Source organism: Oncorhynchus mykiss, chromosome 15 (assembly GCF_057628025.1).
Source record: "Oncorhynchus mykiss isolate SJ-2025 chromosome 15, ASM5762802v1, whole genome shotgun sequence".
Classification (NCBI taxonomy): Eukaryota; Metazoa; Chordata; class Actinopteri; order Salmoniformes; family Salmonidae; genus Oncorhynchus; species Oncorhynchus mykiss.
The window spans coordinates 12,058,057-12,085,044 of NC_143036.1; the positions used below are offsets into that span (position 1 = coordinate 12,058,057).

At 42.7% G+C, this 26,988-nt stretch overlaps 1 protein-coding gene across 1 annotated transcript; it reads right to left on the minus strand.

Annotated features, from left to right (window-relative positions):
- Positions 1-10,474: 10,474 nt before the first annotated feature.
- Positions 10,475-25,251, minus strand: ropn1l (rhophilin associated tail protein 1-like). The gene is made up of 6 exons (XM_021562318.3): positions 24,268-25,251; positions 23,904-24,036; positions 23,612-23,735; positions 23,015-23,176; positions 22,647-22,822; positions 10,475-10,870 (listed from the first exon to the last, which is right to left on the minus strand). Exons 2-6 carry the CDS (start codon positions 24,032-24,034, stop codon positions 10,807-10,809), a joined length of 657 nt encoding a protein of 218 aa, XP_021417993.1. The 5' UTR covers positions 24,035-24,036; positions 24,268-25,251; the 3' UTR covers positions 10,475-10,806.
- Between the last annotated feature and the right edge of the window lie 1,737 nt (positions 25,252-26,988).

Here is a 26,988-nt window from a genome sequence, read left to right on the forward strand (position 1 = left end):
AGTTCATAGAGGTGTGGTGTCACTCCCGAAGTCATCCAACTGTTATAACCAGGGGTGTAGAGCTGCCACTTCTCAGAATGGTGCTGTCTCACAAGATGCATTAATGATTAATTAGTATTCTATATAATAAATCAAATATAATAGCACACATAATGTTAAGATACTGTTAGACCAAAAACACCACATAATTTCTTATGACAATTTAGGATGTTTGCTGAAATGTCACTCAACAGCGTACCATGCTTTGATTGAAATAAAATCCATGTGGCTGTGTTTAGCTCCATCGGCTCTAACATTAGATTAAATAGTAATTAGGCTACTTAGCCTATATCATTCAATAAGATCAACATGCATATTCCCGTGAAACTGATTGGGATCAAAGGCAGCATGGACATTTCACCTGTAAAACGTGGGGAATTATCGTTCACGATTGACAGTGATGATTGCCTAATTTAAAATAAGGTAGATCTAATTTGGTGTTTTAAGGAAGAAAACATTGTTTTATTAATTAATTGAACCACATGTGTAGGCATAGGCAATTCTAAAATTTGGAGGATGCATTGTAATTATATTCTAAAAATGTATTATATAATAGGCTACATGTTGGTACCAACTTTCATTCAGAAGTTAAGACAAAATAATAGTATTAAACTGTGCTTCAGTAGGCTACCTAAACAAACACAGCAGTACACCACTTCTTAAAACAAATATAAATCGATTGCCATGTGTGGTCAACTGATAATTTCAGCCCTGTTTTGACAGCGTCAAGCATGGGGGGACACGTCTCGATAAATCATTCAATGTAAGATTTTCATTTTTCACTGAATCTCCATTTGGATATTTGGTTACAATTAGGCTGGGAAATATTAGCTAAATTGAGATCAGTGCTCATGATCATTAGTCTAGCAATTGAAAGCAATGCAGATGTTCTCGGCACACACAGTAGGCCTATAACCTACCTGATAAGCTTCCCTGATGTTTTCCTGAACTCTCCAATACTTTTCTGATGCATTTCAGTCACTTAGCCTACTGATGTGAATACAAATTTTGACACTTTTCCCATTGGCCATTCAAGTCATTCGACGTGTTTTCTCATTAGCCTTATGGACATTGAAACTGTGCTACGCTGGTTCAAAACAGACATGAGGCCTACATAGGTTCTATAACAATATAACTGAAAACACTATTGGCTTCATTAACTCAGCCTACTGTATGTGCTCTCTTTTAACTGTAGGCTGATAGATTATTTTAAATGTTATTGTAACAGTAGACCTAGCTGCGCAATAACCTCTGGTTACTGTACACAATCCATGGAAGAAACCATTGCCGCCGGAAGGGTTGCTGTAAGTGCTGCAGATAAATATAAATCAATTAGCAAAATGACAGTACCTGTCTGTACTGAAATAAATTAAATCATTAAAAACACTACACCAGAGAGAATAATTGTGCCACAGAGGGTCAAAGGCATAGGCCTACAGTTGGGAATCCGGCCGTTGAGCAGCCCGCGCGGCAAATATCCAACAGCTGATTTCTGAGTTGTGGGCGGCTGTCAATAAACAGCACGCGGCAGCTAAAATGTCTTTCGCAATATTTCAAAATACAATTAAGGGAAAAAGCAATTTGGATAAGTAAGTGCCACTGTAAAGTTGGTGAATTATAGTTTCTGCATCATATTGTAGGCCTACAATCTGTCTATCTGTTCTTTTCATTGGCCTAGGCTATTGGTTTAGCGTTTTAGACATGGGACGTTTTATTGAGCTCATTATGCTAATGTACGAGTATCTTGTCATTTTGGTCGTTTGTGTGGCATGAACAAATATTATTGTCATGTCTCCAGTCATGTCCCTACCTTCAGGCTCCCACCTCTACGAGAGGGCAGCTCCCGCTCAGCCAAGTTCAAGCTCTTCTCTGTCCTGGCACCCCAATGGTGGAACTGGCTTCATAATGAAGTTAGGACAGCAGAGTCGCTGCCCATCTTCTGAAAACATATGTAACCCTACAATCATATCCTATTCTTCTGTTTCTGTCTCTGAGCCTTGTCTAGTGTCTTTCTCCATCATATTCTGTTTCTGTCTCTTTGTCTTGTCTGGTGTCTCTCTCCATCATATCCTATTCTTCTGTTTCTGTCTCTGTCTCTGTGTCTTGTCTGGTGTCTCTCTCCATCATATCCTATTCTTCTGTTTCTGTCTCTGTGTCTTGTCTGGTGTCTCTCTCCATCATATCCTATTCTTCTGTTTCTGTCTCTGTGTCTTGTCTGGTGTCTCTCTCCATCATATCCTATTCTTCTGTTTCTGTCTCTGTGCCTTGTCTGGTGTCTCTCTCCATCATATCCTATTCTTCTGTTTCTGTCTCTGTGCATTGTCTGGTGTCTCTCTCCATCATATCCTATTCTTATGTTGCTTTCTGGTGTGTTTGATGTGTCTCTTCAGTTTTGCAATCCAAAACAGTCAAGGGGATACTGGGGAACTTAACTTGTTTGGGGCCTGTGTCTGAGTCACCTAACTCATCCTCTTCCCTACCATTTGCCCCTGACTACTGCTGTTCTGAGTGCAACACTGGCATGCTGTTGTCACGACTTCCGCCGTTGTCACGAAGTCGGTCCCTCTCCTTGTTCGGGTGGCGTTCGGCAGTCGACGTCACCGGCCTTCTAGCCACCGCCAATCCACTTTTCATTTTCCAATTGTTTGCAAATAAATTCATTAAAAATCCTACAATGTGATTTTCTGGATTTTTTTTCTTCTCATTTTGTCTGTCATAGTTGAAGTGTACCTATGATGAAAATTACAGGCCTCTCTCATCTTTTTAAGTGGGAGAACTTGCACAATTGGTGGCTGACTAAGTACTTTTTTGCCCCACTGTAAGCATTTCACGGTAAGGTGACATGTTGTATTCGGCGCATGTGACAAATAATTAAAGTTTGATTTGATTTGGCCATAGGATGGAGAGAAATGTTATTCGTTTTTAATATGATATCTGAGTGAGACTGATTACCAATGGGGGGCCACCCGGCCGGCACTTCAACCATGATTACTAAATTTAGGTAGCTGGCCACTAGACTACATTACAAATCTAAACTTCCTAATCATGGTTGAAACAGCTATTTTTCCTCTCCGCCCAATGGCAAAATGAGTACAATTGCAGAAAACTTGCTTAAAAACTGCAACATTTTCTCTACACTACATGGCAAAATTTGTAGAATTGCACAAAATGAACATTTTCTTGCCACTGTCCAAAGGGAGTTCACGAAAATGTTTTGCTCGCAATGTGTGTGTATGTGAGGGGCCCTTCTGATGAGTTCAGATATTTTGGGGCCCAACCCTGCCCTAGGCTATATGAATATAAAGAGACATAAGCCAAAACAATGTACCTGTAGAATGGAATAAGTTATGACCTCGTCAGTTCTAGCAGCTAATGTGATATTTTTAGATTACATAATATTTGAGGACTCATAACTTAAGAGCCTATGTATTTTCAATGTTTTGTTCACCTACAAACTATCCACAAAGCTGACAACTTTTCCCCTCTCTTTCTGGCTGCCCTCCTCCTTCTAAGTTCAAGTTGTGAAATTGTTAGGTTAGATTACTTGTTAGATATCACTGCATGGTCGGAACTAGAAGCACATGCATTTCGCTACACTCACATTAACATCTGCTAACCACGTGTATGTGAAAAATAAAATTTGATTTGAAGTTGTCGTAGAAATATTGGTCCAATAATATTTCTCAGATACGGGAACTTGTGAATCCAAAGTAGACTTTATTACAAAGTAACAGGCCGATCTGGTCCCTGGATCAACTGTTTTTCCCAGCCTCGGCACACTCCTTTTATACAGTTTCATCCTTACATCACATACTGTACATAGCCACTCTTGTCTATGTAAATGATCAACTCTTTTTGGCTTTGCACCACTATTGTTTCCCACCCAAAGTTCTTTCTTGGAGGTAGGCTTTTTCCCGCCTCTACAAATCATTTAACACTCTACAAATCACTGACCCGTTTATATTGGTGGTGCAACTGTGACAGTTTGGTAAAAAAATAATAGGGGCCCCTACCAGGCTGCATTCACAAGTACATTCATTATATTGATTCTGATACTTCTTATCCAGGCACGCATCTGGATTACAATGTGTGTCTATTTCTTTTGTATATTGGCTTTTCTTATGCTATACAGGTGTGGTTACAGGTTCCTTTAAAGCTTTTAACGATTCGGTTTTATTACAATATTATTTCACAATATGCTACTGAAAAATCACCATAAGAGTACACAGTGCAACGAAATGCTTACTTGCAGGTTAACCTCTCGAACATGTAAAAACAAGTAGCTAAATAAGTGAATAAAAAGAGTAATAAAATAAAAAAGGTTAAATATAATGCAGTAAAGTTCAGCCTCAGTCCACAGGGGGGCACGGTGTCAATGCCAGAAGATAATGTTTTTCTGACTGAAGCACATTATCTCATCTCTTCGGTCTCAGCTAGCTAGCCAGCCAGTAGCTCCCGAAGTGGCTATTCAGCCAAGCTAGCTACAGAAACGAAACCCATCACATACTCGCGGAAAATAAAGAATTTTTCCTAATATCATGATTATTTCAACATCCTTAGCTTGCCAATTCACTAAATATACTGTTAAATAACTCTGACTTACACCCAATAGTTTAAGGATGCTGAGCGCTAATCTTATTAGCATTAGCTAGGTTAACCCTTATGCTGAGGGAGACTAGCTAGTTAGCTACTACCAACCCTTATGCTGAGGGAGACTAGCTAGTTAGCTACTACCAACCCTTATGGTGAGGGAGACTAGCTAGTTAGCTACTACCAACCCTTATGGTGAGGGAGACTAGATAGTTACCTACTACCAACCCTTATGGTGAGGGAGACTAGCTAGGTAGCTACTACCAACCCTTATTCTAAGGGAGACTAGATAGTTAGCTACTACCAATCCTTATTCTAAGGGAGACTATAGGTAGCTACCACCAACCCGTATGCTGAGGGAGACTAGATAGTTAGCTACCACCAACCCTGCACAAACATATGGCTACAGTGCCTTGCGAAAGTATTCGGCCCCCTTGAACTTTGCGACCTTTTGCCACATTTCAGGCTTCAAACATAAAGATATAAAACTGTATTTTTTTGAGAAGAATCAACAACAAGTGGGACACAATCATGAAGTGGAACAACATTTATTGGATATTTCAAACTTTTTTAACAAATCAAAAACTGAAAATTGGGCTTGCAAAATTATCTCGCGCCACCTTTTGCTGCGATTACAGCTGTAAGTCGCTTGGAGTATGTCTCTATCAGTTTTGCACATCGAGAGACTGAAATTTTTTCCCATTCCTCCTTGCAAAACAGCTCGAGCTCAGTGAGGTTGGATGGAGAGCATTTGTGAACAGCAGTTTTCAGTTCTTTCCACGTTTGAAGCCTGAAATGTGGCAAAAGGTCGCAAAGTTCAAGGGGGCCGAATACTTTCGCATGGCACTGTATCTCTGCTGCACTTGACTTTCTGGCTTTTCTGCTCTCTCCACCTCATTCACTGTTGCCTCAACCTGCTTACTTTCTTTGCGCCTCTTTCAGGAAGAAATTTGGAATATCCATATTTGCTCTGTGCTATGCTGCAGCCTCTGAGTGTCAGGCGTCTTGCTGAGTGGTGACATTGACATCTAACAGGTGCTGTAGGGGTGGAGGAAGGGTCAAGGGACGTGTGCAGTCCACTGCGTTGTGAAATCTTGACCAATCATAGCAGGCACCACATGTCCAGGGGCTTTTTGCAGTGCCTGCTACGGCCTAGTGCAGTAGGTTGGATTGTTTATTTTTGTCAGTAAAATTTGTCAGTAAAAATACAAATGTTAAACTGCATAGAGCAAGTGATGTGTGGTTGTAGAAACTCATATCACACTGAAATGTAACATTATGTTATTTATGTGACTAGACCAAAACCATCCGGGGCTGAAGCCCTGGAAGCCCAGGCCTAATGACGCCACTGATCAGAACTAAACGAGGTCAACCCAGTGCTACCCTTTCCTAATGTTAAACCCCCTTTTCAAACTATATTGTTTGGCACAAGTGAGAAAGAATGTGCCAGGAACTGTCATTGTTAGGATGATTCATACTGCAGAAAAGAAAAAACACAACTTATGAGCAGTCCTTCTGAAGTTTTTACAGGAAAAACACCCCTTTTCTGTTTCTTGGAAACACAAATGAGATAATGTGTGAGGTTTTGGCGGTGTAATCAAAACCATAGAAGTTTGTTCCTCTTGTCATGGAATCCCCTACACTACCTCGGAGCTGACTGACTCAGCCATTCAATCAAAACAGTTACAACAATTCATACAATATCCTTCCTTGATTCAACCAAATAGTTTTCATATTTCCACACCTTCAGAACAAGCCAAGTTAAAGTAGGCAAACTGTGAGCAGCCCATTAGCCTAGATACTCCACCAAACTAACTATTGATTCACAGACCTATCCAGGGCAGGCTACCATACACTAATGTGTTTAATATGGTCCCATCCCACTGAGCACAGACTGGTTGAATCAACGTTGTTGCCACGTAATTTCAATTTGAACGTGGAATAGACATCTGTTCCCAGTGGGATCCTCTCAGTCGGTCTGTAATGTATCAGTACATAGCTAATCAGATCCAATAGGAGTGGATGGCAAGGCTGTTCAGTGTTCAGTTCAGCAGGTCTGTTTTCTCCTGATCTAGTCACAGGTCTGTTGTCTCCTGATCTAGTCACAGGTCTGTTGTCTCCTGATCTAGGCACAGGTATGTTGTCTCCTGATCTAGTCACAGGTCTGTTGTCTCCTGATCTAGTCACAGGTCTGTTGTCTCCTGATCTAGTCACAGGTCTGTTTTCTCCTGATCTAGTCACAGGTCTGTTTTCTCCTGATCTAGTCACAGGTCTGTTTTCTCCTGATCTAGTCACAGGTCTGTTTTCTCCTGATCTAGTCACAGGTCTGTTTTCTCCTGATCTAGTCACCTGTCTGTTTTCTCCTGATCTAGTCACATGTCTGTTTTCTCCTGATCTAGTCACATGTCTGTTTTCTCCTGATCTAGTCACAGGTATGTTTTCTCCTGATCTAGTCACAGGTCTGTTGTCTCCTGATCTAGTCACAGGTCTGTTTTCTCCTGATCTAGTCACAGGTCTGTTTTATCCTGATCTAGTCACAGGTCTGTTTTCTCCTGATCTAGTCACCTGTCTGTTTTCTCCTGATCTAGTCACATGTCTGTTTTCTCCTGATCTAGTCACATGTCTGTTGTCTCCTGATCTAGTCACAGGCCTGTTTTCTCCTGATCTAGTCACAGGTCTGTTGTCTCCTGATCTATTCACAGGTCTGTTGTCTCCTGATCTAGTCACAGGCCTGTTTTCTCCTGATCTAGTCACAGGTCTGACACAAGGGAAAGGGGGATACCTAGTCAGTTGTACATCTGAATGCATTCAACTGAAATGCGTCTTACGTATTTAACCCAACCCCTCTGAATCAGAGAGCAGTTGTTGGGTGTTAACTGCCTTGCTCAGGGGCCGAACAACAGATTTTGACCTTGTCAGCTCGGGGATTCAATCTAGCAACCTTTCGGTTACTGGCCCAGGCTACCTGCCGCCCCACCTCCAATGATTTTTAGTCACGGCCCTGGCTGGAGCTAGTTTGTGTGAGACAGTGAGGAGGATGTAACTTCCTGCCATGTAATTTCAGCCCCTAAAGTACTATCCCTCTGGGATTATGCACCACCAGCCAATAACATTCATCTCCTCGACAGCGAGCCGCTCCTGGAATCCCTAGACAGCCAATCAGAATAGGACCACTGGGGGGAGGGCCACAGGTGTGAGATAGCCACAGAGGAAGGTGTGTCACTGCAAAGATGAGCCTGAGTCAATGTCATCTCAATGCTGTTACTTCCCCCATGAAGGTCTTATAGGACATTTATACTGTACCTAGAGGAACTGACTGACAACTAACCAGTCATATAGCATTCTGGTAATCTAAGTCAGTATTCCTCAACACAACAGCATCCAACCTGGGATTTAAACACGTCTATACATGTTCTCTCTCTCCCTACAGACCTCTCCAATTATTTCCTTTACCACAGGGCCTACACAACACCTTAAAGGCATAGAGCTGCCCAAGGTTCAGATGTCTGGAAAAACCTGGTTTATTTCTGAGGTAAACTTGAACCAGTCTGAAATACCCTGTGTGGGTTTTTACAGGTCTCTATGAGTGGTTTCCCCTTTTACCATAAAGTACCAATCTGGTATTAATAGGTTGATTAGCAGCTCTTGAACCAACAGGTCAATCAGTTAATTGGCCTGAGCAGAGGACACCAGGTAGACACTAAAGGAGAGAGAGAGAGAGATAGAGAGGGGTAGAGAGAGAGAGTGGTAGAGAGAGAGAGAGGTAGAGAGAGAGGGGTAGAGAGAGACAGAGAGGTAGAGAGAGAGGGGTAGAGAGAGGGAGAGAGGCAGTTGGGCAGAGAGAGAAAGAGAGGGACCAAAGATTAGACAAAAGTTCTCAATTGGTACAAAATATAGAGTACTGCACACACTACAATTACTTAGGTTTAAAAATAAGCTCAACTGGACACCTTAATGAGGCAGTGAATGAATTGAGAGAGAAAGCACACATTGTATTCTACGCCATTAAAAAACAAATTCAAATTGAAATACCGATTAAAATTTGGCTAAAACTAATTGAATGTGTCATTGAACCAATTGCACTTCATTTCAGCGAGGTGTGGGGTCCACTTGCAAAACAAGGTTTCACCAAATGGGACAAACACCCCATTAAAACCCTGCATGCAGAGTTCTGTAAGATTCTCCTACATGTCCAGAGGAAAACTACAAACAATGCATGCAGGGCAGAATTAGGCCAATATCCACTAATAATAAAAACTAAAAAAAGAGCAATTAAGTTTTGGAAACATCTAAAATACAGTGACGCCCGGTCGTATCATTACCAAGCCCTGCAATGCCAAGAGCTGAGCAAAGAAAAGAGTCCCCTCATCCAGCTGGTCCTGGGGCTGAGTTCACAAACCTGTTCTACTAACACACTGAAGCCTCAGTCCCCTCATCCAGCTGGTCCTGGGGCTGAGTTCACAAACCTGTTCTACTAACACACTGAAGCCTCAGTCCCCTCATCCAGCTGGTCCTGGGGCTGAGTTCACAAACCTGTTCTACTAACACACTGAAGCCTCAGGTCCAGAACATCCAATCAATCAGAATAAATCAAATTAGAACACAGTCAAAACAAAACTATATTGATTATTGGGAAACACAAGCACAAAGCAAAATGCAGTGCTATTTGGCCCTTATTCGACAGTGGCTAAATATTTGATCATGGTTACTGATCAAAACCTTAGAAAAACCTTGACAAAGTACAGGCTCAGTGAGCACAGCCTTGTCATTGAGAAGTGTAGACAGAGGAAAACCTGGCTCCCTGTAGAGGAAAGGCTGTGCAACCACTGCACAACAGCAGAACCTGAGACAGAGCTGCATTTCCTGACAAAATGTCAAAAATATAAAACAATTAGAGTGTAATTTCCCAAAATGTGAAACCCCTATTCAAGATTTCAAAGACCTCTCTGATGAGAGTAGGCTACCCGTCCTGTTGGGGGGAGGATGCAGAGAGCTGTGGGTTGGCAGCGCACAACATTGCTGCCTGCCATAAGATGAGGGACATTGTCTGACAGACCAACCAACCTACACATGTTCTCTATGCTTATTGTTATTGTTCAATTTATGGTTATTCTGAGCCTTGTTACTGTTGTTACTGTTGTCCCGTTGACAATTTTGATTCTTATTATTTTAATATTATAAATATCCAAAGTTAGCTTTGGCAAAATGTACATTGTTACGTTATGCCAAAAAAGCTAATTGAATTGAGAGAGGTGGAAAAGGAGAGGTAGGCTGAGAGAGAGAGAGAGAGAGAGAGGTAGGCAGAGTGAGAGAGAGCACAAGAGAGAGAGAGGGGTGGGCAGAGAGAGAGGTGGAGAGAGAGAGAGGGAGAGGTAGGCAGAGAGAGAGGGGTGGGCAGAGAGAGAGGTGGGCAGAGAGAGAGAGGTAGGCAGAGAGAGAGTGGGAGAGGTAGGCAGAGAGAGAGAGAGCGAGAGAGAGGGGTGAGCAGAGAGAGAGAGAGGTGGAGAGGTAGGCAGAGAGAGAGAGAGAGAGGTAGGCAAAGAGAGAGAGAGAGAGAGAGAGAGGGGTGGGCAAAGAGAGGTGGGCAGAGAGAGAGAGGAGGAGAGAGACATGGAGAGAGAGAGGTGGAAAGAGAGTGCATGGTAAATGGCATTAATTAAATAGTATTTATTTAGCCTTCCGAGTAGCAATTAACAAATTCTAACCACAGAGCAACACCCTTCATTAACACAAGTTGTTTGTATGTGTGCGTACTCGCTCCCATGCATATGTGTGTGTGTGTCTGACTGTGAGTGTGTGTGTGTGTGTGTGTGTACGTACCATTTATTAAAAGACAGCCTAGAAATACTATAAAACAACTTTATTCAGTCCCAGGTGGATTGAAAATGCCCAGAACCAAAGTACAAGTAAATAAAGAGTCCATAAGAGTGGACATGGATACAGATACACACATACTGTCATATCACAGTACAGTATTATAGACAGGCAATAGGCAGACACGTATTTGAATGAGGCTTCCTGTCCTGGGTCCTAGTCACTGGTCCACAATACAGAAAGCATTATAATTCAGGACAGGGAAAATGGGATTTTACTTTTGGGGGTATAACTCATCCCTTCTAATGCTGTTGGACTGGAGGATGGCGACAAAAAAGCAGGAATGACTGGTTTCAGGAAAAATCACATTTCAGGAAAAATCACATCCCTGAAGTTAGCTGTCTGCACCATCCCTCCTTGGCATTCCCTAGAGTATGAGAGAGAGAGAGAGAGAGAGAGAGAGAGAGAGAGAGAGAGAGAGAGAGGGGAGAGGACTTTAAAACATGAAAATAGTTGCAGTAGAGGAGAGAGGGACCTTGCTGTATTGTTAGCTGGGACCTACCCTGACAGCATGTTGCCAGGGGACAAGAGCTGTTCTCCCTCATCTTTCCCTCTCTCGTCCATCTCCCTTCCGGTCCAGCTCTGTCCACTTGTTCTCTCTCTCTTTCTTTCTCTTCCTCCCTCCTCCCTTCACACTATTCTGTGACAGCGTCACTTCCCCAGAGATGTTGTTTCCCAGAGCCAGGCTGCAGTAGAGGCTGCTGATGTGCAACAAATTCTTCACTGGGACCACAGCCTCTACATACAGACTGGCACTACAGTCTATGGAGCGTTAGGCACAAGCGTCAGTCCTAAGCTACCTAAAGACGATGAAGAGACTAGCACAGCCTAGAAGGGAGAAGTGGGTTACCAGTCCATCTGAAAAGAGGGATTTGATGTGTCCTGACTTGTGTCCTGGCTAGGTCGCTCCACACTCACACAGCATGCCCCCCTCATGTTTTACAGCTGTACCTATCCAGAATTAGCTGAATACACAGTACTGCTGGCTAGGACCTATAATACACAGTACTGCTGGCTAGGACCTATAATACAGAGTACTGCTGGTTAGAACCTATAATACAGAGTACTGCTGGTTAGAACCTATAATACAGAGTACTGCTGGTTAGGACCTATAATACTGTGAATACAGAGTACTGCTGGTTAGGACCTATAATACTGTGAATACAGAGTACTGCTGGTTAGGACCTATAATACTGTGAATATACAGTACTGCTGGTTAGGACCTATAATACTGTGAATACAAAGTACTGCTGGTTAGGACCTATAATACTGTGTATTATGGTTACATCCCTTCATTTGGAAAGATAAAGAGGAAAACCCTACTCCGCTAAGCTGTGCTAGTGTGTGTGTGTTTGTAAACTTGTTCTCTGATGGTGTGTGTTTGTAATTGTTCCCTGTCACAGGTTTGTGTGTGTGTATGTGTATGTACAGTGGCAAGAAAAAGTATGTGAACCCTTTGGAATTACCTGGATTTTTGAATAAATTGTTCATAAAATTTAATATGATCTTTCATCTAAGTCAAAACAATAGACAGACACAGTCTGCTTAAACTAATAATACAAATAATTATATATTTTCATGTCTTTATTGAACATACCTTGTAAACATTCACAGTGCAGGGAGGGAAAAGTAAGTGAACCCTTGGATTTAATAACTGGTTGACACTCCATTGGCAGCAATAACCTCAACCAAATGTTTTCTGTAGTTGCGGATCAGACCTGCACAAAGGTCAGGAGGAATTTTGGACCATTCCTCTTCACAAAACTGTTTCAGTTCAACAATATTCTTGGGATGTCTGGTGTGAACTGCCCTTTTGAGGTCATGCCACAGCATCTCTATCGGGTTGAGGTCAGGACTCTTGACTGGGCCACTCCAGAAGGAGTATTCTCTTCTGTTGAAGCCGTTCTGTTGTTGATTTACTTCTGTGTTTTGGGTTGTTGGCCTGTTGTATCACCCAACTTCTGTTGAGCTTCAATTGGCAGACAGATAGCCTAACATTCTCCTGCAAAATGTCTTGATCAATGGAAAAATGAATTCCCAAGTTTATGATAGCAAGCTGTCCAGGCCCTTAGGAGGCAAAGCAGCCCCAAACCATGATGCTTCCTCCACCATACTTTACAGTTGGGATGAGGTTTTGATGTTGGTGTGCTGGGCCTTTTTTCCCTCCACACATCCAAACAACTCAACATTAGTTTCATCTGTCTACAGAATATTTTGCCAGTAGCGCTGTGGAACATCCAGGTGCTCTTTTGCGAACTTCAGACGTGCAGCAATGTTTTTTTTTGACAGCAGTGGCTTCTTCAGGTGGTGTCCTCCCATGAACACCATTCTTATTTAGTGTTTTACGTATCGTAGACTCGTTAACAGAGATGTTAGCATGTCCCAGAGATCTCTGTAAGTCTTTAGCTGACACTCTAGGATTCTTCTTAACCTCATTGAGCATTCTGCTCTGTGCTCTTGCAGTCATCTTTGCAGGACGGCCACTCCTAGGGAGAGTAGCAAAAGTGCTGAACGTTCTCCATTTATAGAGAACTTTTCTTACCGTGGACTGATGAACATCAGATACTTTTGTAACCCTTTCCAGCTTTATGCAAGTCAACAATTCTTAATATTAGGTCTTCTCAGATCTCTTTTATTCGAGGCATGGTTCACATCAGGCAATGCTTCTTGTGAATAGCAAACTCAGTGTTTTTTTATAGGGCAGGGAAGCTCTAACCAACATCTCCAATCTCGTCTCATTGATTGGACTCCTGACTCCAGTTATCTTTTGGAGAAGTCATTAGCTTAGGGGTTCACATACTTTTTTCCAACCTACACTGTGAATGTTTAAATTCTGTATTCAATATGGAGAAACAAAATACAATAATTGGTGTGTCATTAGTTTAAGAACACTGTGGTCGTCTATTGTTGTGACTAAGATGAAGATCAGATCAAATTTTCTGACTAATTTATGCAGAAATCCAGGTAATTCCAAAGGGTTCACATACTTTTCCTTGACAATATATGTATGAAAAAAAAAGTATTTAGTCAGCCACCAATTGTGCAATTTCTCCCACTTAAAAAGATGAGAGAGGCCTGTAATTTTCATCATAGGTACACTTCAACTATGACAGACAAAATGAGAAGAAAAAAAATCCTGAAAATCACATTGTTGGATTTTTAATGAATTTATTTGCAAATTATGGTGGAAAATAAGTTTTTGGTCACCTACAAACAAGCAAGATTTCTGGCTCTCACAGACCTGGAACTTCTTCTTTAAGAGGCTCCTCTGTCCTCCACTCGTTACCTGTATTAATGGCACCTGTTTGAACTTGTTATCAGTATAAAAGAAACCTGTCCACGACCTCAAACAGTCACACTCCAAACTCCACTATGGCCAAGACCAAAATGCTGTCAAAGGACACCAGAAACAAAATTGTAGACCTGCACCAGGCTGGGAAGACTAAATCTGCAATAGGTAAGCAGCTTGGTTTGAAGAAATCAACTGTGGGAGCAATTATTAGGAAATGGAAGACATACAAGACCACTGATAATCTCCCTCGATCTGGGGCTCCACGCAAGATCTCACCCCGTGGGGTCAAAATGATCACAAGAACGGTGAGCAAAAATCACAGAACCACACGGGGGGACCTAGTGGATGACCTGCAGAGAGCTGGGACCAAAGTAATAAAGCCTACCATCAGTAACACACTATGGGGACTACAGGGACTCAAATCCTGCAGTGCCAGACGTGTCTCCCTGCTTAAGCCAGTACACGTCCAGGCCTGTCTGAAGTTTGCTAGAGAGCATTTGGATGATCCAGAAGAAGATTGGGAGAATGTCATATGGTCAGATGAAACCAAAATATAACTTTTTGGTAAAAACTCAACTCGTCGTGTTTGGAGGACAAAGAATGCTGAGTTGCATCCAAAGGACACCATACCTACTGTGAAGCATGGGGGTAGAAACATCATGCTTTGGGGCTGTTTTTCTGCAAAGGGACCAGGATGACTGATCCGTGTAAAGGAAAAAATGAATGGGGCCATGTATTGTGAGATTTGGAGTGAAAACCTCCTTCCATCAGCAAGGGCATTCAAGATGAAACGTGGCTGGGTCTTTCAGCATGACTATGATCCCAAACACACCGCCCGGGCAACAAAGGAGTGGCTTCTTACGAAGCATTTCAAGGTCCTGGAGTTGCCTAGCCAGTCTCCAGATCTCAACCCCAGAGAAAATCTTTGGAAGGAGTTGAAAGTCCATGTTGCCTAGCAACAGCCCCAAAACACCACTGCTCTAGAGGAGATCTGCATGGAGGAATGGGCCAAAATTCCAGCAACAGTGTGTGAAAACCTTGTGAAGACTTACAGAAAACGTTTGACCTCTGTCATTGCCAACAAAGGGTATATAACAAAGTATTGAGATAAACTTTTGTTATTGACCAAATACTTATTTTCCACCATAATTTGCAAATAAATAAATTAAAAATCCTACAATGTGATTTTCTGGATTTTTTTTCCTAATTTTGTCTGTCATAGTTGAAGTGTACCTATGATGAAAATTACAGGCCTCATCTTTTTAAGTGGGAGAACTTGCACAATTGGTGGCTGACTAAATACTTTTTTGCCCCACTGTATATGTGTGTGTGTGTGTGTGTGTGTATATGTGTGTGTACTCTGTCAGAGTTGCAGTGGGTGTGTTAGGGATTTAGTGATTTCCTCTCAGTGAGTTGGCTGCTGTTCAGGTTTGGCATCATGCTGCAGTCTGTCTCAGCAGCCAGCCAGCCATTACCTCACTATGAGGTGAGAGTGCTCCCCATCAGTGAGTGTACCTTTGGCATCATGACGTGGTATGTCTTTGCTCCTAGCAGAACTCGGCGAGGGGAAGTGAACTTCTGTGCTCGCATACTGCCTAAAGACATTTGCCGTATCAACAACATACCCAGAAATCTGCCATTCATTTTCACGTTTGTGCTGAGGTGATCTTAGTCGCACAATTTTCCATCTAACTAAGATGTTTGGTGCAGTATTTCTCATTGAAAAGCAGTCGTCTCTCGTTTAATGACAACAAAGACTTAATTGAAGAATCACTACTGTTGACCAATCACTAACGAAGGGGCGTAGACTTCGGGTACTGATCTTCGGCTTGCCCCCAAAAAATGGTGTGCTTGTCGAACACCCGCAAAACAATAACTGCCGAAGGCAGTCGAACTCCAAAACAAACAAAATGTGACAAAATGTATTGGACCAGTTCCAACACTAAGACACCTCACTAAGAACTGACTGGATTGGACCAGTTCCAACACTAAGACAACTCACTAAGAACTGACTGGATTGGACCAGTTCCAACACTAAGACACCTCACTAAGAACTGACTGGATTGGACCAGTTCCAACACTAAGACACCTCACTAAGAACTGACTGGATTGGACCAGTTCCAACACTAAGACACCTCACTAAGAACTGACTGGATTGGACCAGTTCCAACACTAAGACACCTCACTAAGAACTGACTGGATTGGACCAGTTCCAACACTAAGACACCTCACTAAGAACTGACTGGATTGGACCAGTTCCAACACTAAGACACCTCACTAAGAACTGACTGGATTGGACCAGTTCCAACACTAAGACACCTCACTAAGAACTGACTGGATTGGACCAGTTCCAACACTAAGACACCTCACTAAGAACTGACTGGATTGGACCAGTTCCAACACTAAGACACCTCACTAAGAACTGACTGGATTGGACCAGTTCCAACACTAAGACACCTCACTAAGAACTGACTGGATTGGACCAGTTCCAACACTAAGACACCTCACTAAGAACTGACTGGATTGGACCAGTTCCAACACTAAGACACCTCACTAAGAACTGACTGGATTGGACCAGTTCCAACACTAAGACACCTCACTAAGAACTGACTGGATTGGACCAGTTCCAACACTAAGACACCTCACTAAGAACTGACTGGATTGGACCAGTTCCAACACTAAGACACCTCACTAAGAACTGACTGGATTGGACCAGTTCCAACACTAAGACACCTCACTAAGAACTGACTGGATTGGACCAGTTCCAACACTAAGACACCTCACTAAGAACTGACTGGATTGGACCAGTTCCAACACTAAGACACCTCACTAAGAACTGACTGGATTGGACCAGTTCCAACACTAAGACACCTCACTAAGAACTGACTGGATTGGACCAGTTCCAACACTAAGACACCTCACTAAGAACTGACTGGATTGGACCAGTTCCAACACTAAGACACCTCACTAAGAACTGACTGGATTGGACCAGTTCCAACACTAAGACACCTCACTAAGAACTGACTGGATTGGACCAGTTCCAACACTAAGACACCTCACTAAGAACTGACTGGATTGGACCAGTTCCAACACTAAGACACCTCACTAAGAACTGACTGGATTGGACCAGTTCCAACACTAAGACACCTCACTAAGAACTGACTGGATTGGACCAGTTCCAACACTAAGACACCTCACTAAGAACTGACTGGATTGGACCAGTTCCAACACTAAGACACCTCACTAAGAACTGACTGGATTGGACCAGTTCCAACACTAAGACACCTCACTAAGAACCGACTGGAAGGCAGTCGAACTCCAAAACAAACAAAATGTGACAAAATGTTGTCATAATCTTAACCAATAGGGGTGACATTTACCAAGCTCTTTTCTGCTCCTTCACTCATCATTGTCAAGAGCCAATCAGATCAAATTAGTACTTTACCTAAAAGAGCCAGCAACCAATTAAATCACAGAATTACTTAACCAATCACTGCAAGGACCAAATCAGATTACAGAGTTCATTAAGCGCTGTCAGGAGAAATTCAGATCATAGGCTTATTAAGCAGTGCTGCCAATAGCCAATCGGATGACAGGGTGTTGTGAGAGAAGGGAGTTCATTACATTAGCATCAGGGACATGCTAGCCAGGGAACTAGATTAGCCCAATGAAACCCTGGCACAGATTCAAGAAACACTTTGTCTGGCACGAACACTCCACTGTAAAATCTACATTGATCATCTTTCAAGCATGAAGCAGCCTAACTACAGTGCCAGACAGGCAGATAAAAAGCATCATCCTCAAACACGGGCACATTCTCCAGAGTCACCCCTTGCTCAAAGACTTTGCGTCCAACCCTCCCCTGATATGCTCTAGGAGGGTTGCAATATCAGAGACGGCGTCGTGCACAGTGTGCTCCCAGGTCCCTTAATGGTTTCTACGGCTGCGGTCATTGTTCCAACTCATGAGACACAAAAGTATTCTATCACCCACGTTCGGTTAAATAATACAAGATAAAATACCTCCTAAATTGTAGTACAACACGTTATTTACATGCCCAAGTGGGCTTGTTTAAATTGGTCAGACGAAACACGCGCTCAAATTAAGAATAGCTGAGCACAAAACGGCTATCTGCACAAAAAAACTATGGACTAGGGGAATGCGCGGCATTACGCAAACGCTAATCATGGCTCAGCCTCTAGTTTCTCTGTCCTCCAGAGGAGGGAATATAGTGAGGAAATTGTTAGAGGCACTTTGGATCGACTGCTTAGATTGCGCCGAGACAAAGGGTCTGAATGAACAGCTCCTTTCTGATCTTTCTGATCTTTTTGTTTTTCAAGTGGAATGTATGTCTACGGCTCTTGACTGATGATCATCCTCGTTTGAATAACCTGTGGCGTTGCTGCTGCTACTACTACTGACATCTATGATTGATATGATTGATATGACGAATGAAGGTGAGTCATGCCTAAACGTAAGCCTATTGGTTGTTCCTCTGGTCAATAAATATCAGATTTACCCAGCAACAGAGTGCTTTTTCCTTTATTCTCCTGAAAAGTCACCAGTTGAAGTATCCTGGGGTAAGGAATGATAGTTACTAGTTGAAGTATCCTGGGGTAAGGAATGATAGTTACTAGTTACTAGTTGAGGTATCCTGGGGTAAGGAATGATAGGTACTAGTTGAAGTATCCTGAGGTAAGGAATGATAGTTACTAGTTGAAGTATCCTGAGGTAAGGAATGATAGTTACTAGTTACTAGTTGAGGTATCCTGGGGTAAGGAATGATAGTCACTAGTTGAAGTATCCTGAGGTGAGGAATGATAGTTACTAGTTGAAGTATCCTGAGGTGAGGAATGATAGTTACTAGTTGAAGTATCCTGAGGTAAGGAATGATAGTTACTAGTTGAATTATCATGGGGTAAGGAATGATAGTTACTAGTTGAATTATCCTGAGGTAAGGAATGATAGTTACTAGTTGAAGTATCCTGAGGTAAGGAATGATAGTTACTAGCTGAAGTATCCTGAGGTAAGGAATGATAGTTACTAGCTGAAGTATCCTGAGGTAAGGAATGATAGTTACTAGTTGAAGTATCCTGAGGTAAGGAATGATAGTTACTAGTTGAATTATCCTGAGGTAAGGAATGATAGTTACTAGTTGAATTATCATGGGGTAAGGAATGATAGTTACTAGTTGAATTATCCTGAGGTAAGGAATGATAGTTACTAGTTGAATTATCATGGGGTAAGGAATGATAGTTACTAGTTGAAGTATCCTGAGGTAAGGAATGATAGTTACTAGTTGAATTATCATGGGGTAAGGAATGATAGTTACTAGTTGAATTATCCTGAGGTAAGGAATGATAGTTACTAGTTGAAGTATCCTGAGGTAAGGAATGTTTTTTCGAGCAACTGATGTCCCCTTTTTATTTAAGTTGGGCTTTTGGGTAAACCTTTTATACATTGTTCTAACTACAGTTCCCTCAGTAATTATTGGGACAGTGAATCCTTTTTTCTTATTTTGGCTCTATACTTCAACACTTTGGAAATCAAGCATGACCAAGGGCTTAAAGTACAGATTGTCCACTTCAATTTGAGGGTATTTTCATCCATATCGGGTAGAAATTACAGCACTTTTAGAACACAGACCCCCCCCCGGGAGCAAAAGTATTGGGACAACTTAAAGTAGTAAAAAGTATTTGGTCCTACATTTGTTGGATGTATTTTCTGTTTGTTTTGGATTATGTTATGCCCAATAGAAATGAATGGTAAATCCTGTATTGTGTCAATTTGGGGTCACTTTTATAAAAGCACAAATATCATACCCCCAAAACGTCACCATTACAATAACAGGGTAGGTTAGCATTTATATGTACTTTAATAAACATCAAGTGAATTTGTCCCAATACTTTTGGTCCCCTAAAACTGGGGGACTATGTACAAACAGTGCTGTAATTTCTAAACAGTTTACCTGATACGAATACCCTCAAATTAAAGTTGACAGTCTGCACTTAATCCTCAAAGTCATTGTTTGATTTCAAATCTAAACTGTTGGGAGTATGGAGCCAACTGAAGAATGCTTCCCTGTCCCCAGTAATTACAGCACTGTAGGTCATCCACTACATGAGTAATGAGAGAGTTCCATACGTTGTCAAACTGAGCTGTAGTAATACTTCCTCATCGTACATGATGACTGTATGGGAAAGAGAGTCAAATTAGTCTGGTTTGATTCTTGTGTTCCACCACTATACTGATGTGTTCTCTGGCTTTCACTACCACAGATGGGCAATAGACTGTGTGTTACTGGGTACTAGTCTACTAGTGTCAGCTAGGCCCCAGAGCATCTGTTCACAGCTGTCTCATTCACTAGCCTTATAACTGTTGTACGGCTGAGAGGACCACTACTGTGAACACTATCTCCATTTCACAAGAACTAGCAGATAGACAGAGAGACAGACAGACAGACTCCCTTCCTCCCTCCCTCACTGGCTAAATGAATATGCCAAGTTGAAAAAGAATGCAACAGGCACTTCATTGACAAGGCATGAGCATGACAAATGAACTATCGACTAACCAGTCAGGGCAGGAGTGGTTCTCATTGGTTCTAGTGACACTGACCTACATTCACACGCAGTACAGTAGACCTTCCATGTTATATCACAGCAACTCTCCGTCCGATATAACAATAAGATATGAACCAAACTCAACTGCCTGGGAAATAATTCAAGCAACAGGGTATCACTACTGTACAGATCTGAGCTTTAACAGGAAATACATCAACTGATCGTGATTCCATGGGGATTTAGAGAATACTATTTATTTGTAGAATAAGTAGAGAGGCCAATTCCTTCCTGCTACTCTCCGTTTCTTCCTGCTCTTTCCTGTCCTTTTCGTCTCTCCCTCAATCTCTCCTATTATCTACATTTTTTGCGGCTGTAGAAGTTGGCCAGCTGAATCATCCCATTCTGCTTGGTGCTGTAAACAACAAGAAACACACAAAGTAAAGCAGAGAGAGGTAGAGAGAGAGAGAGAGAGAGAGAGAGAGACAGAGAGAGAGAGAGAGAGACAGAGAGAGAGAGAGAGACAGAGAGAGAGAGAGAGAGAGAGAGAGAGAGAGAGACAGAGAGAGAGAGAGAGAGAGAGGTAGAATGAGAGAAGTAGAGAGATAATGTGTAGAAAAGTAGAGGTAGAGAAAGATAGAGGTAGAAAGAAAGATAATGTGTAAGAGGTAAAGGTAGAGAGGGAGAGGTAGAGAGAGAGAGGTAGGGGAAGAGAGAGGTAGAGGAAGAGAGAGAGGTAGAGTGAGGAAGAGAGAAGGGTAGAGTAAGAGAGAAAGGTAGAGCGAGGTAGAGAGAAAGGTAGAGCGAGGTAGAGAGAAAGGTAGTGAGGTAGAGGTAGAGAAAAAGGTAGAGAGAGGTAGATGAAGAGAGAAAGGTAGAGTGAGGTAGAGGTAGAGTGAGGTAGAGAGAAAGGTAGAGCGAGGTAGGGGAAGAGAGAAAGGTAGAGCGAGGTAGAGTGAGGTAGAGGAGAAAGGTAGAGCAAGGTAGAGTGAGGAAGAGGAAGAGAGAAAGGTAGAGCAAGGTAGAGCGAGGTAGAGGAAGAGAGAAAGGTAGAGTGAGGTAGAGGAAGAGAGAAAGGTAGAGCGAGGTAGAGAGAAAGGTAAAGCGAGGTAGAGTGAGGTAGAGAAAGGTAGAGAGAAAGGTAGAGTGAGGTAGAGGAAGAGAGAAAGGTGGAGTGAGGTAGAGGAAGAGAGAAAGGTGGAGTGAGGTAGAGAGAAAGGTAGAGAAAGGTAGAGGAAGAGAGAAAGGTAGAGCGAGGTAGGGGAAGAGAGAAAGGTAGAGTGAGGTAGAGGAAGAGAGAAAGGAAGAGCGAGGTAGAGGAAGAGAGAAAGGAAGAGCAAGGTAGAGTGAGGTAGAGGAAGAGAGAAAGGAAGAGCGAGGTAGAGTGAGGTAGAGGAAGAGAGAAAGGAAGAGAGAAAGGTAGAGCGAGGTAGAGGAAGAGAGAAAGGTAGAGTGAGGTAGAGGAAGAGAGAAAGGTAGAGCGAGGTAGAGTGAGGTAGAGGAAGAGAGAAAGGAAGAGCGAGGTAGAGGAAGAGAGAAAGGAAGAGAGGAAAAGAGAAAGGTAGAGACAAAGGTAGAGTGAGGTAGAGGAAGAGAGAAAGGTAGTGAGGTAGAGGAAGAGAGAAATGTAGAGCGAGGTAGAGGAAGAGAGAAAGGTAGTGAGGTAGAGGAAGAGAGAAATGTAGAGCGAGGTAGAGGAAGAGAGAAAGGTAGAGCGAGGTAGAGCGAGGCAGAGACAAAGGTAGAGTGAGGTAGAGGAAGAGAGAAAGGTAGAGCGAGGTAGAGCGAGGCAGAGACAAAGGTAGAGTGAGGTAGAGGAAGAGAGAAAGGTAGAGGAAGAGAGAAAGGTAGAGCGAGGTAGAGGAAGAGAGAAAGGTAGAGCGAGGTAGAGCGAGGTAGAGGAAGAGAGAAAGGTAGAGCGAGGTAGAGCGAGGTAGAGGAAGAGAGAAAGGTAGAGCGAGGTAGAGGAAGAGAGAAAGGTAGAGCGAGGTAGAGGTATAGAGGTAGATCTGCAGTTTTTCTATTGTTATGTCAGTCACAGACAGTCACTCAATTAGCCCATGTCAGGTAACATGCCCAGGGGCCCTGACCTCCAGGGGGCCCCCATTGATTTAGTTAGTGATTCTCACTAAGATATCCTATTAACATGGAATAAGTCATGGCAAAATGTGTAGACTTGCAGGAAATTTGCTTTAGAATTGTAAACTTTTCTCTCCACCTAATGGCAAAATGTGTAGAATTGCAGGAAATGAGTGTGTGCAGATAGAGAGAGTGTAGGGTTGTGTACCACTCACACAGACTCCTGCAGGCTGCTTAGGAAGCTGTCTATCTGGTCCTGGGGGATCTCTCCGTCCAGGTGGGCCAGGTAAGTGTACAGACCTACGAATGTATCAAAGGGGATCCTCGCCGCTCCACCCTCCTCATTCTCCGTCAGGATTTCACACGCATACTTCAGGGCACTGATGATGGTCTGAACACACACGCACACACAGGGGAGCACACACAGGGGAGCACACACAGGGGAGCACACACAGGGGAGCACATACTTCAGAAAAGCCTGGGCCATCAAGACAGTGCAATACTGCCATCATGTGGTATTTGCTAGCACGACACCATAGTTTCTCTGAAAACTGACAGACAGATATCGGAGCCAGGGACTCACCCCTCCCAGAGCGCTGCAGCCCAGGGCGAAGAACTGCATCCAGTGGATGTTGTCGTTGAAGTTCCCCAGGGCCAGCAGAGTGTCCAGCTGCTCTGAGGGCAGACACAGACCCTTCCACTTCTGCTGCAGCTCCTCCTTACTGATCGTCTCCTTAGGGGCCAGCTACATTCACAGGGGCAGAGAGGAGGGAAAGGGAGAAAGAGGCAGGAGAGGTCATCTTTTTTTTTTACAACAATAGAAGCCAGCGACATACAGGGAGAGAAAGAGAGGTACCTTAACATCCTAGCATAGAGGTGGAGAGGATGGTAAGGACTTTCAGCACACCTGAGATCAATGTGTCAGTCAGTGAGTACCTGTTTGTGTAGGACCTTCAGCAGGCCTGGAGTCAGTCAGTCAGTCAGTGAGTCAGAGAGTACCTGTTTGTGTAGGACCTTCAGCAGGCCTGGAGTCAGTCAGTCAGTCAGTGAGTCAGAGAGTACCTGTTTGTGTAGGACCTTCAGCAGGCCTGGAGTCAGTCAGTCAGTCAGTCAGTGAGTACCTGTTTGTGTAGGACCTTCAGCAGGCCTGGAGTCAGTCAGTCAGTCAGTCAGTGAGTACCTGTTTGTGTAGGACCTTCAGCAGGCCTGGAGTCAATCCGGTATCAGTCTTCTGTGTGGCAACGGGCATCTCCAGCCTATCTTTGGCTGGCAGAGTGTCTCCTTTGGACAGGGCAGAGAAGTACCTGATAGAACAACAAACATTTAAATGAAACAATAATTGTACTTTACCCTGGTCATTATCTATGCTCAGCAACTGGGTAGTTACAAGGCCACTGTCCTACCATCTGAACCATAAAAGCTGGGCTCTCTTAGTTGTACAGTCACATCCAGGGAGGCTAGGCTGTACTTACGCTGCAGACCACTGTAGTATGTCATGGGGTTGGGTTCTGATTGCAGCTTTGGTGAACTGTTTAAGAATGTCTGGTAGTTCAGGGGGGATGTTGATTTGCTGTTCACAGTACATAGTATCTGGAGGAGGCATTGCTGGGAAATATAGTGGATTTGAAATGTTATTCATAGTTTTCAAGATGTGATAATCAATCTAACATTAGTATAAACAATAGCCAATGAATGTGCCTATCATTACAGAAGACTATATTGTAACAGACGTTAGCTATCTGAACCACACGAATGAGATGACAGCCTTAACTTTCAGCAGACAGAAGATGGCTGACAAAGTCGTATAATCAATTTACTTACTACAAAAACTCTTACCTGAATACTAATCGAATATCTTTCTTGTTGATAAAAAAATCAACAACAAAAAACAAAACAAGTAAGAGAGTTAATTTGCTAAAATTATATAAAAAGTGGTTGGTTTAGAGATCGGCCAACTTCATTTTCAATCCATAGCAACTTAACGTTTGCAGTCAACGTCACATAGCAACAGCAACCATCGGTGATTGGACCAGAAAGAAGTCAGGACTTCCCCGCAAAATATTTGTTCCGCCACCGGAAGGCGATGTGAACAAAGGCAAACAGCACCGCGTCGTTACAGATGCTTGATATGTGCTTGTTCGTAAATCTGGAGTGCGCTCAGAGCGTCCGTAAAGTCAGAGTTGTCAGATTTGTCCGTCAGTAAAATCAGCGTTTTGTCAGATTGTCCGTCCCTAAAATCAGAGTTTTGTCAGATTGTCCGTCCCTAAAATCAGAGTTTTGTTAGATTGTACGTCCCTAAAGTCAGAGGAAACTGGACGCTCTGGCCGAGTAGGGTTGATCGGCGCGTTCTGACCTCAACACCCAAGCTAACGTTGCCTAGCTTGCAAGCTAATTCCAAACACCAATGAAAGAACACCTCACTCTGACCATTTCACTCCCCCTGGCAGAGCTGTTTTCATGTTATCTAGAGCGACTGTGCTGCTGGCAACAATTTAATTACGCTTTTTATTTTGCCGACGTTTACTGACACCGGCCATATTCATCAGTTATTATGCGCTCTGGCACACAGACGAGAGTGCTCTGAAATCGGAGTAGATAGCCAGGGTGAATTTACGAACGCACCCATAGCCAAATCAAATAGTATTTGTCACATGCTTCGTAAACAGGTGTAGACTGTCAAACGCTTACTTATGGGACCTTTTCTAAACAATGCAGAGTTAAAGATAAATATAATAAAAAATATAAATAGTGACACGAGGAACAAATACACGAATAACGAGTAAAAGTAACATGGCTATATACCGAAGGTCGGAGTTAAGTGACTACACAACAGGAAAGATAAGACAATGGCAGCAGCAGTGTATGTGGTGAGCGTGAAAGTGACTTACGTCAGTATGCATGTCTGTGCATTTTGTGTGTTGGGGTTTCGTTATGTGCGATTTATGGGAAGAGTCCAAAAAGTCAATGCAGGTATTTAGTAATCATGTTAAGCAGTCTTATATATACACTTAGCCGCAGGGAGGGGTCGTGAAAAAAAATAGCCAGCCCTGAAGATGTCTATCGGGTCCACTAATACAGGACTAGTGAAGGTCTAGTACAGTTCATCTAATAATACTTGTGGAATATAAAAATTCTTGCTTGATATGTTTTCCAGTTTCTTGAAATACTTTGTGGAAACTGAAATGGTTTATGAATTCCTTTTCCATTTTATTAGACACTCTTATCCAGAGCAACTTACAGTACTGAGTGCATACATTGTCATACTGGTCCCCAGTGGGAATCCAACCTGCAACCCTGGCAACTAAGCCACATCATCACAAACCACCATTTTTTAATTCGTGGTGATGGAAAATCTACAGGTACGAACCTAGACGACCAGCGTACATTGAGTGGTTTGTAAGGATGGTCAATTGGAATTATTACTGCACAAAAAATACAGTGCCTTGCGAAAGTATTCGGTCCCCCTTGAACTTTGCGACCTTTTGCCACATTTCAGGCTTCAAACATAAAGATATAAAACTGTATTTTTTTGTGAAGAATCAACAACAAGTGGGACACAATCATGAAGTGGAACGACATTTATTGGATATTTCAAACTTTTTTAACAAATCAAAAACTGAAAAATTGGGCGTGCAAAATTATTCAGCCCCCTTAAGTTAATACTTTGTTTCGCCACTTTTGCTGCGATTACAGCTGTAAGTCGCTTGGGGTATGTCTCTATCAGTTTTGCACATCGAGAGACTGACATTTTTTCCCATTCCTCCTTGCAAAACAGCTCGAGCTCAGTGAGGTTGGATGGAGAGCATTTGTGAACAGCAGTTTTCAGTTCTTTCCACAGATTCTCGATTGGATTCAGGTCTGGACTTAGACTTGGCCATTCTAACACCTGGATATGTTTATTTTTGAACCATTCCATTGTAGATTTTGCTTTATGTTTTGGATCATTGTCTTGTTGGAAGACAAATCTCCGTCCCAGTCTCAGGTCTTTTGCAGACTCCATCAGGTTTTCTTCCAGAATGGTCCTGTATTTGGCTCCATCCATCTTCCCATCAATTTTAACCATCTTCCCTGTCTCTGCTGAAGAAAAGCAGGCCCAAACCATGATGCTGCCACCACCATGTTTGACAGTGGGGATGGTGTGTTCAGGGTGATGAGCTGTGTTGCTTTTACGCCAAACATAACGTTTTGCATTGTTGACAAAAAGTTCAATTTTGGTTTCATCTGACCAGAGCACCTTCTTCCACATGTTTGGTGTGTCTCCCAGGTGGCTTGTGGCAAACTTTAAACAACACTTTTTATGGATATCTTTAAGAAATAGCTTTCTTCTTGCCACTCTTCCATAAAGGCCAGATTTGTGCAATATACAACTGATTGTTGTCCTATGGACAGAGTCTCCCACCTCAGCTGTAGGTCTCTGCAGTTCATCCAGAGTGATCATGGGCCTCTTGGCTGCATCTCTGATCAGTCTTCTCCTTGTATGAGCTGAAAGTTTAGAGGGACGGCCAGGTCTTGGTAGATTTGCAGTGATCTGATACTCCTTCCATTTCAATATTATCG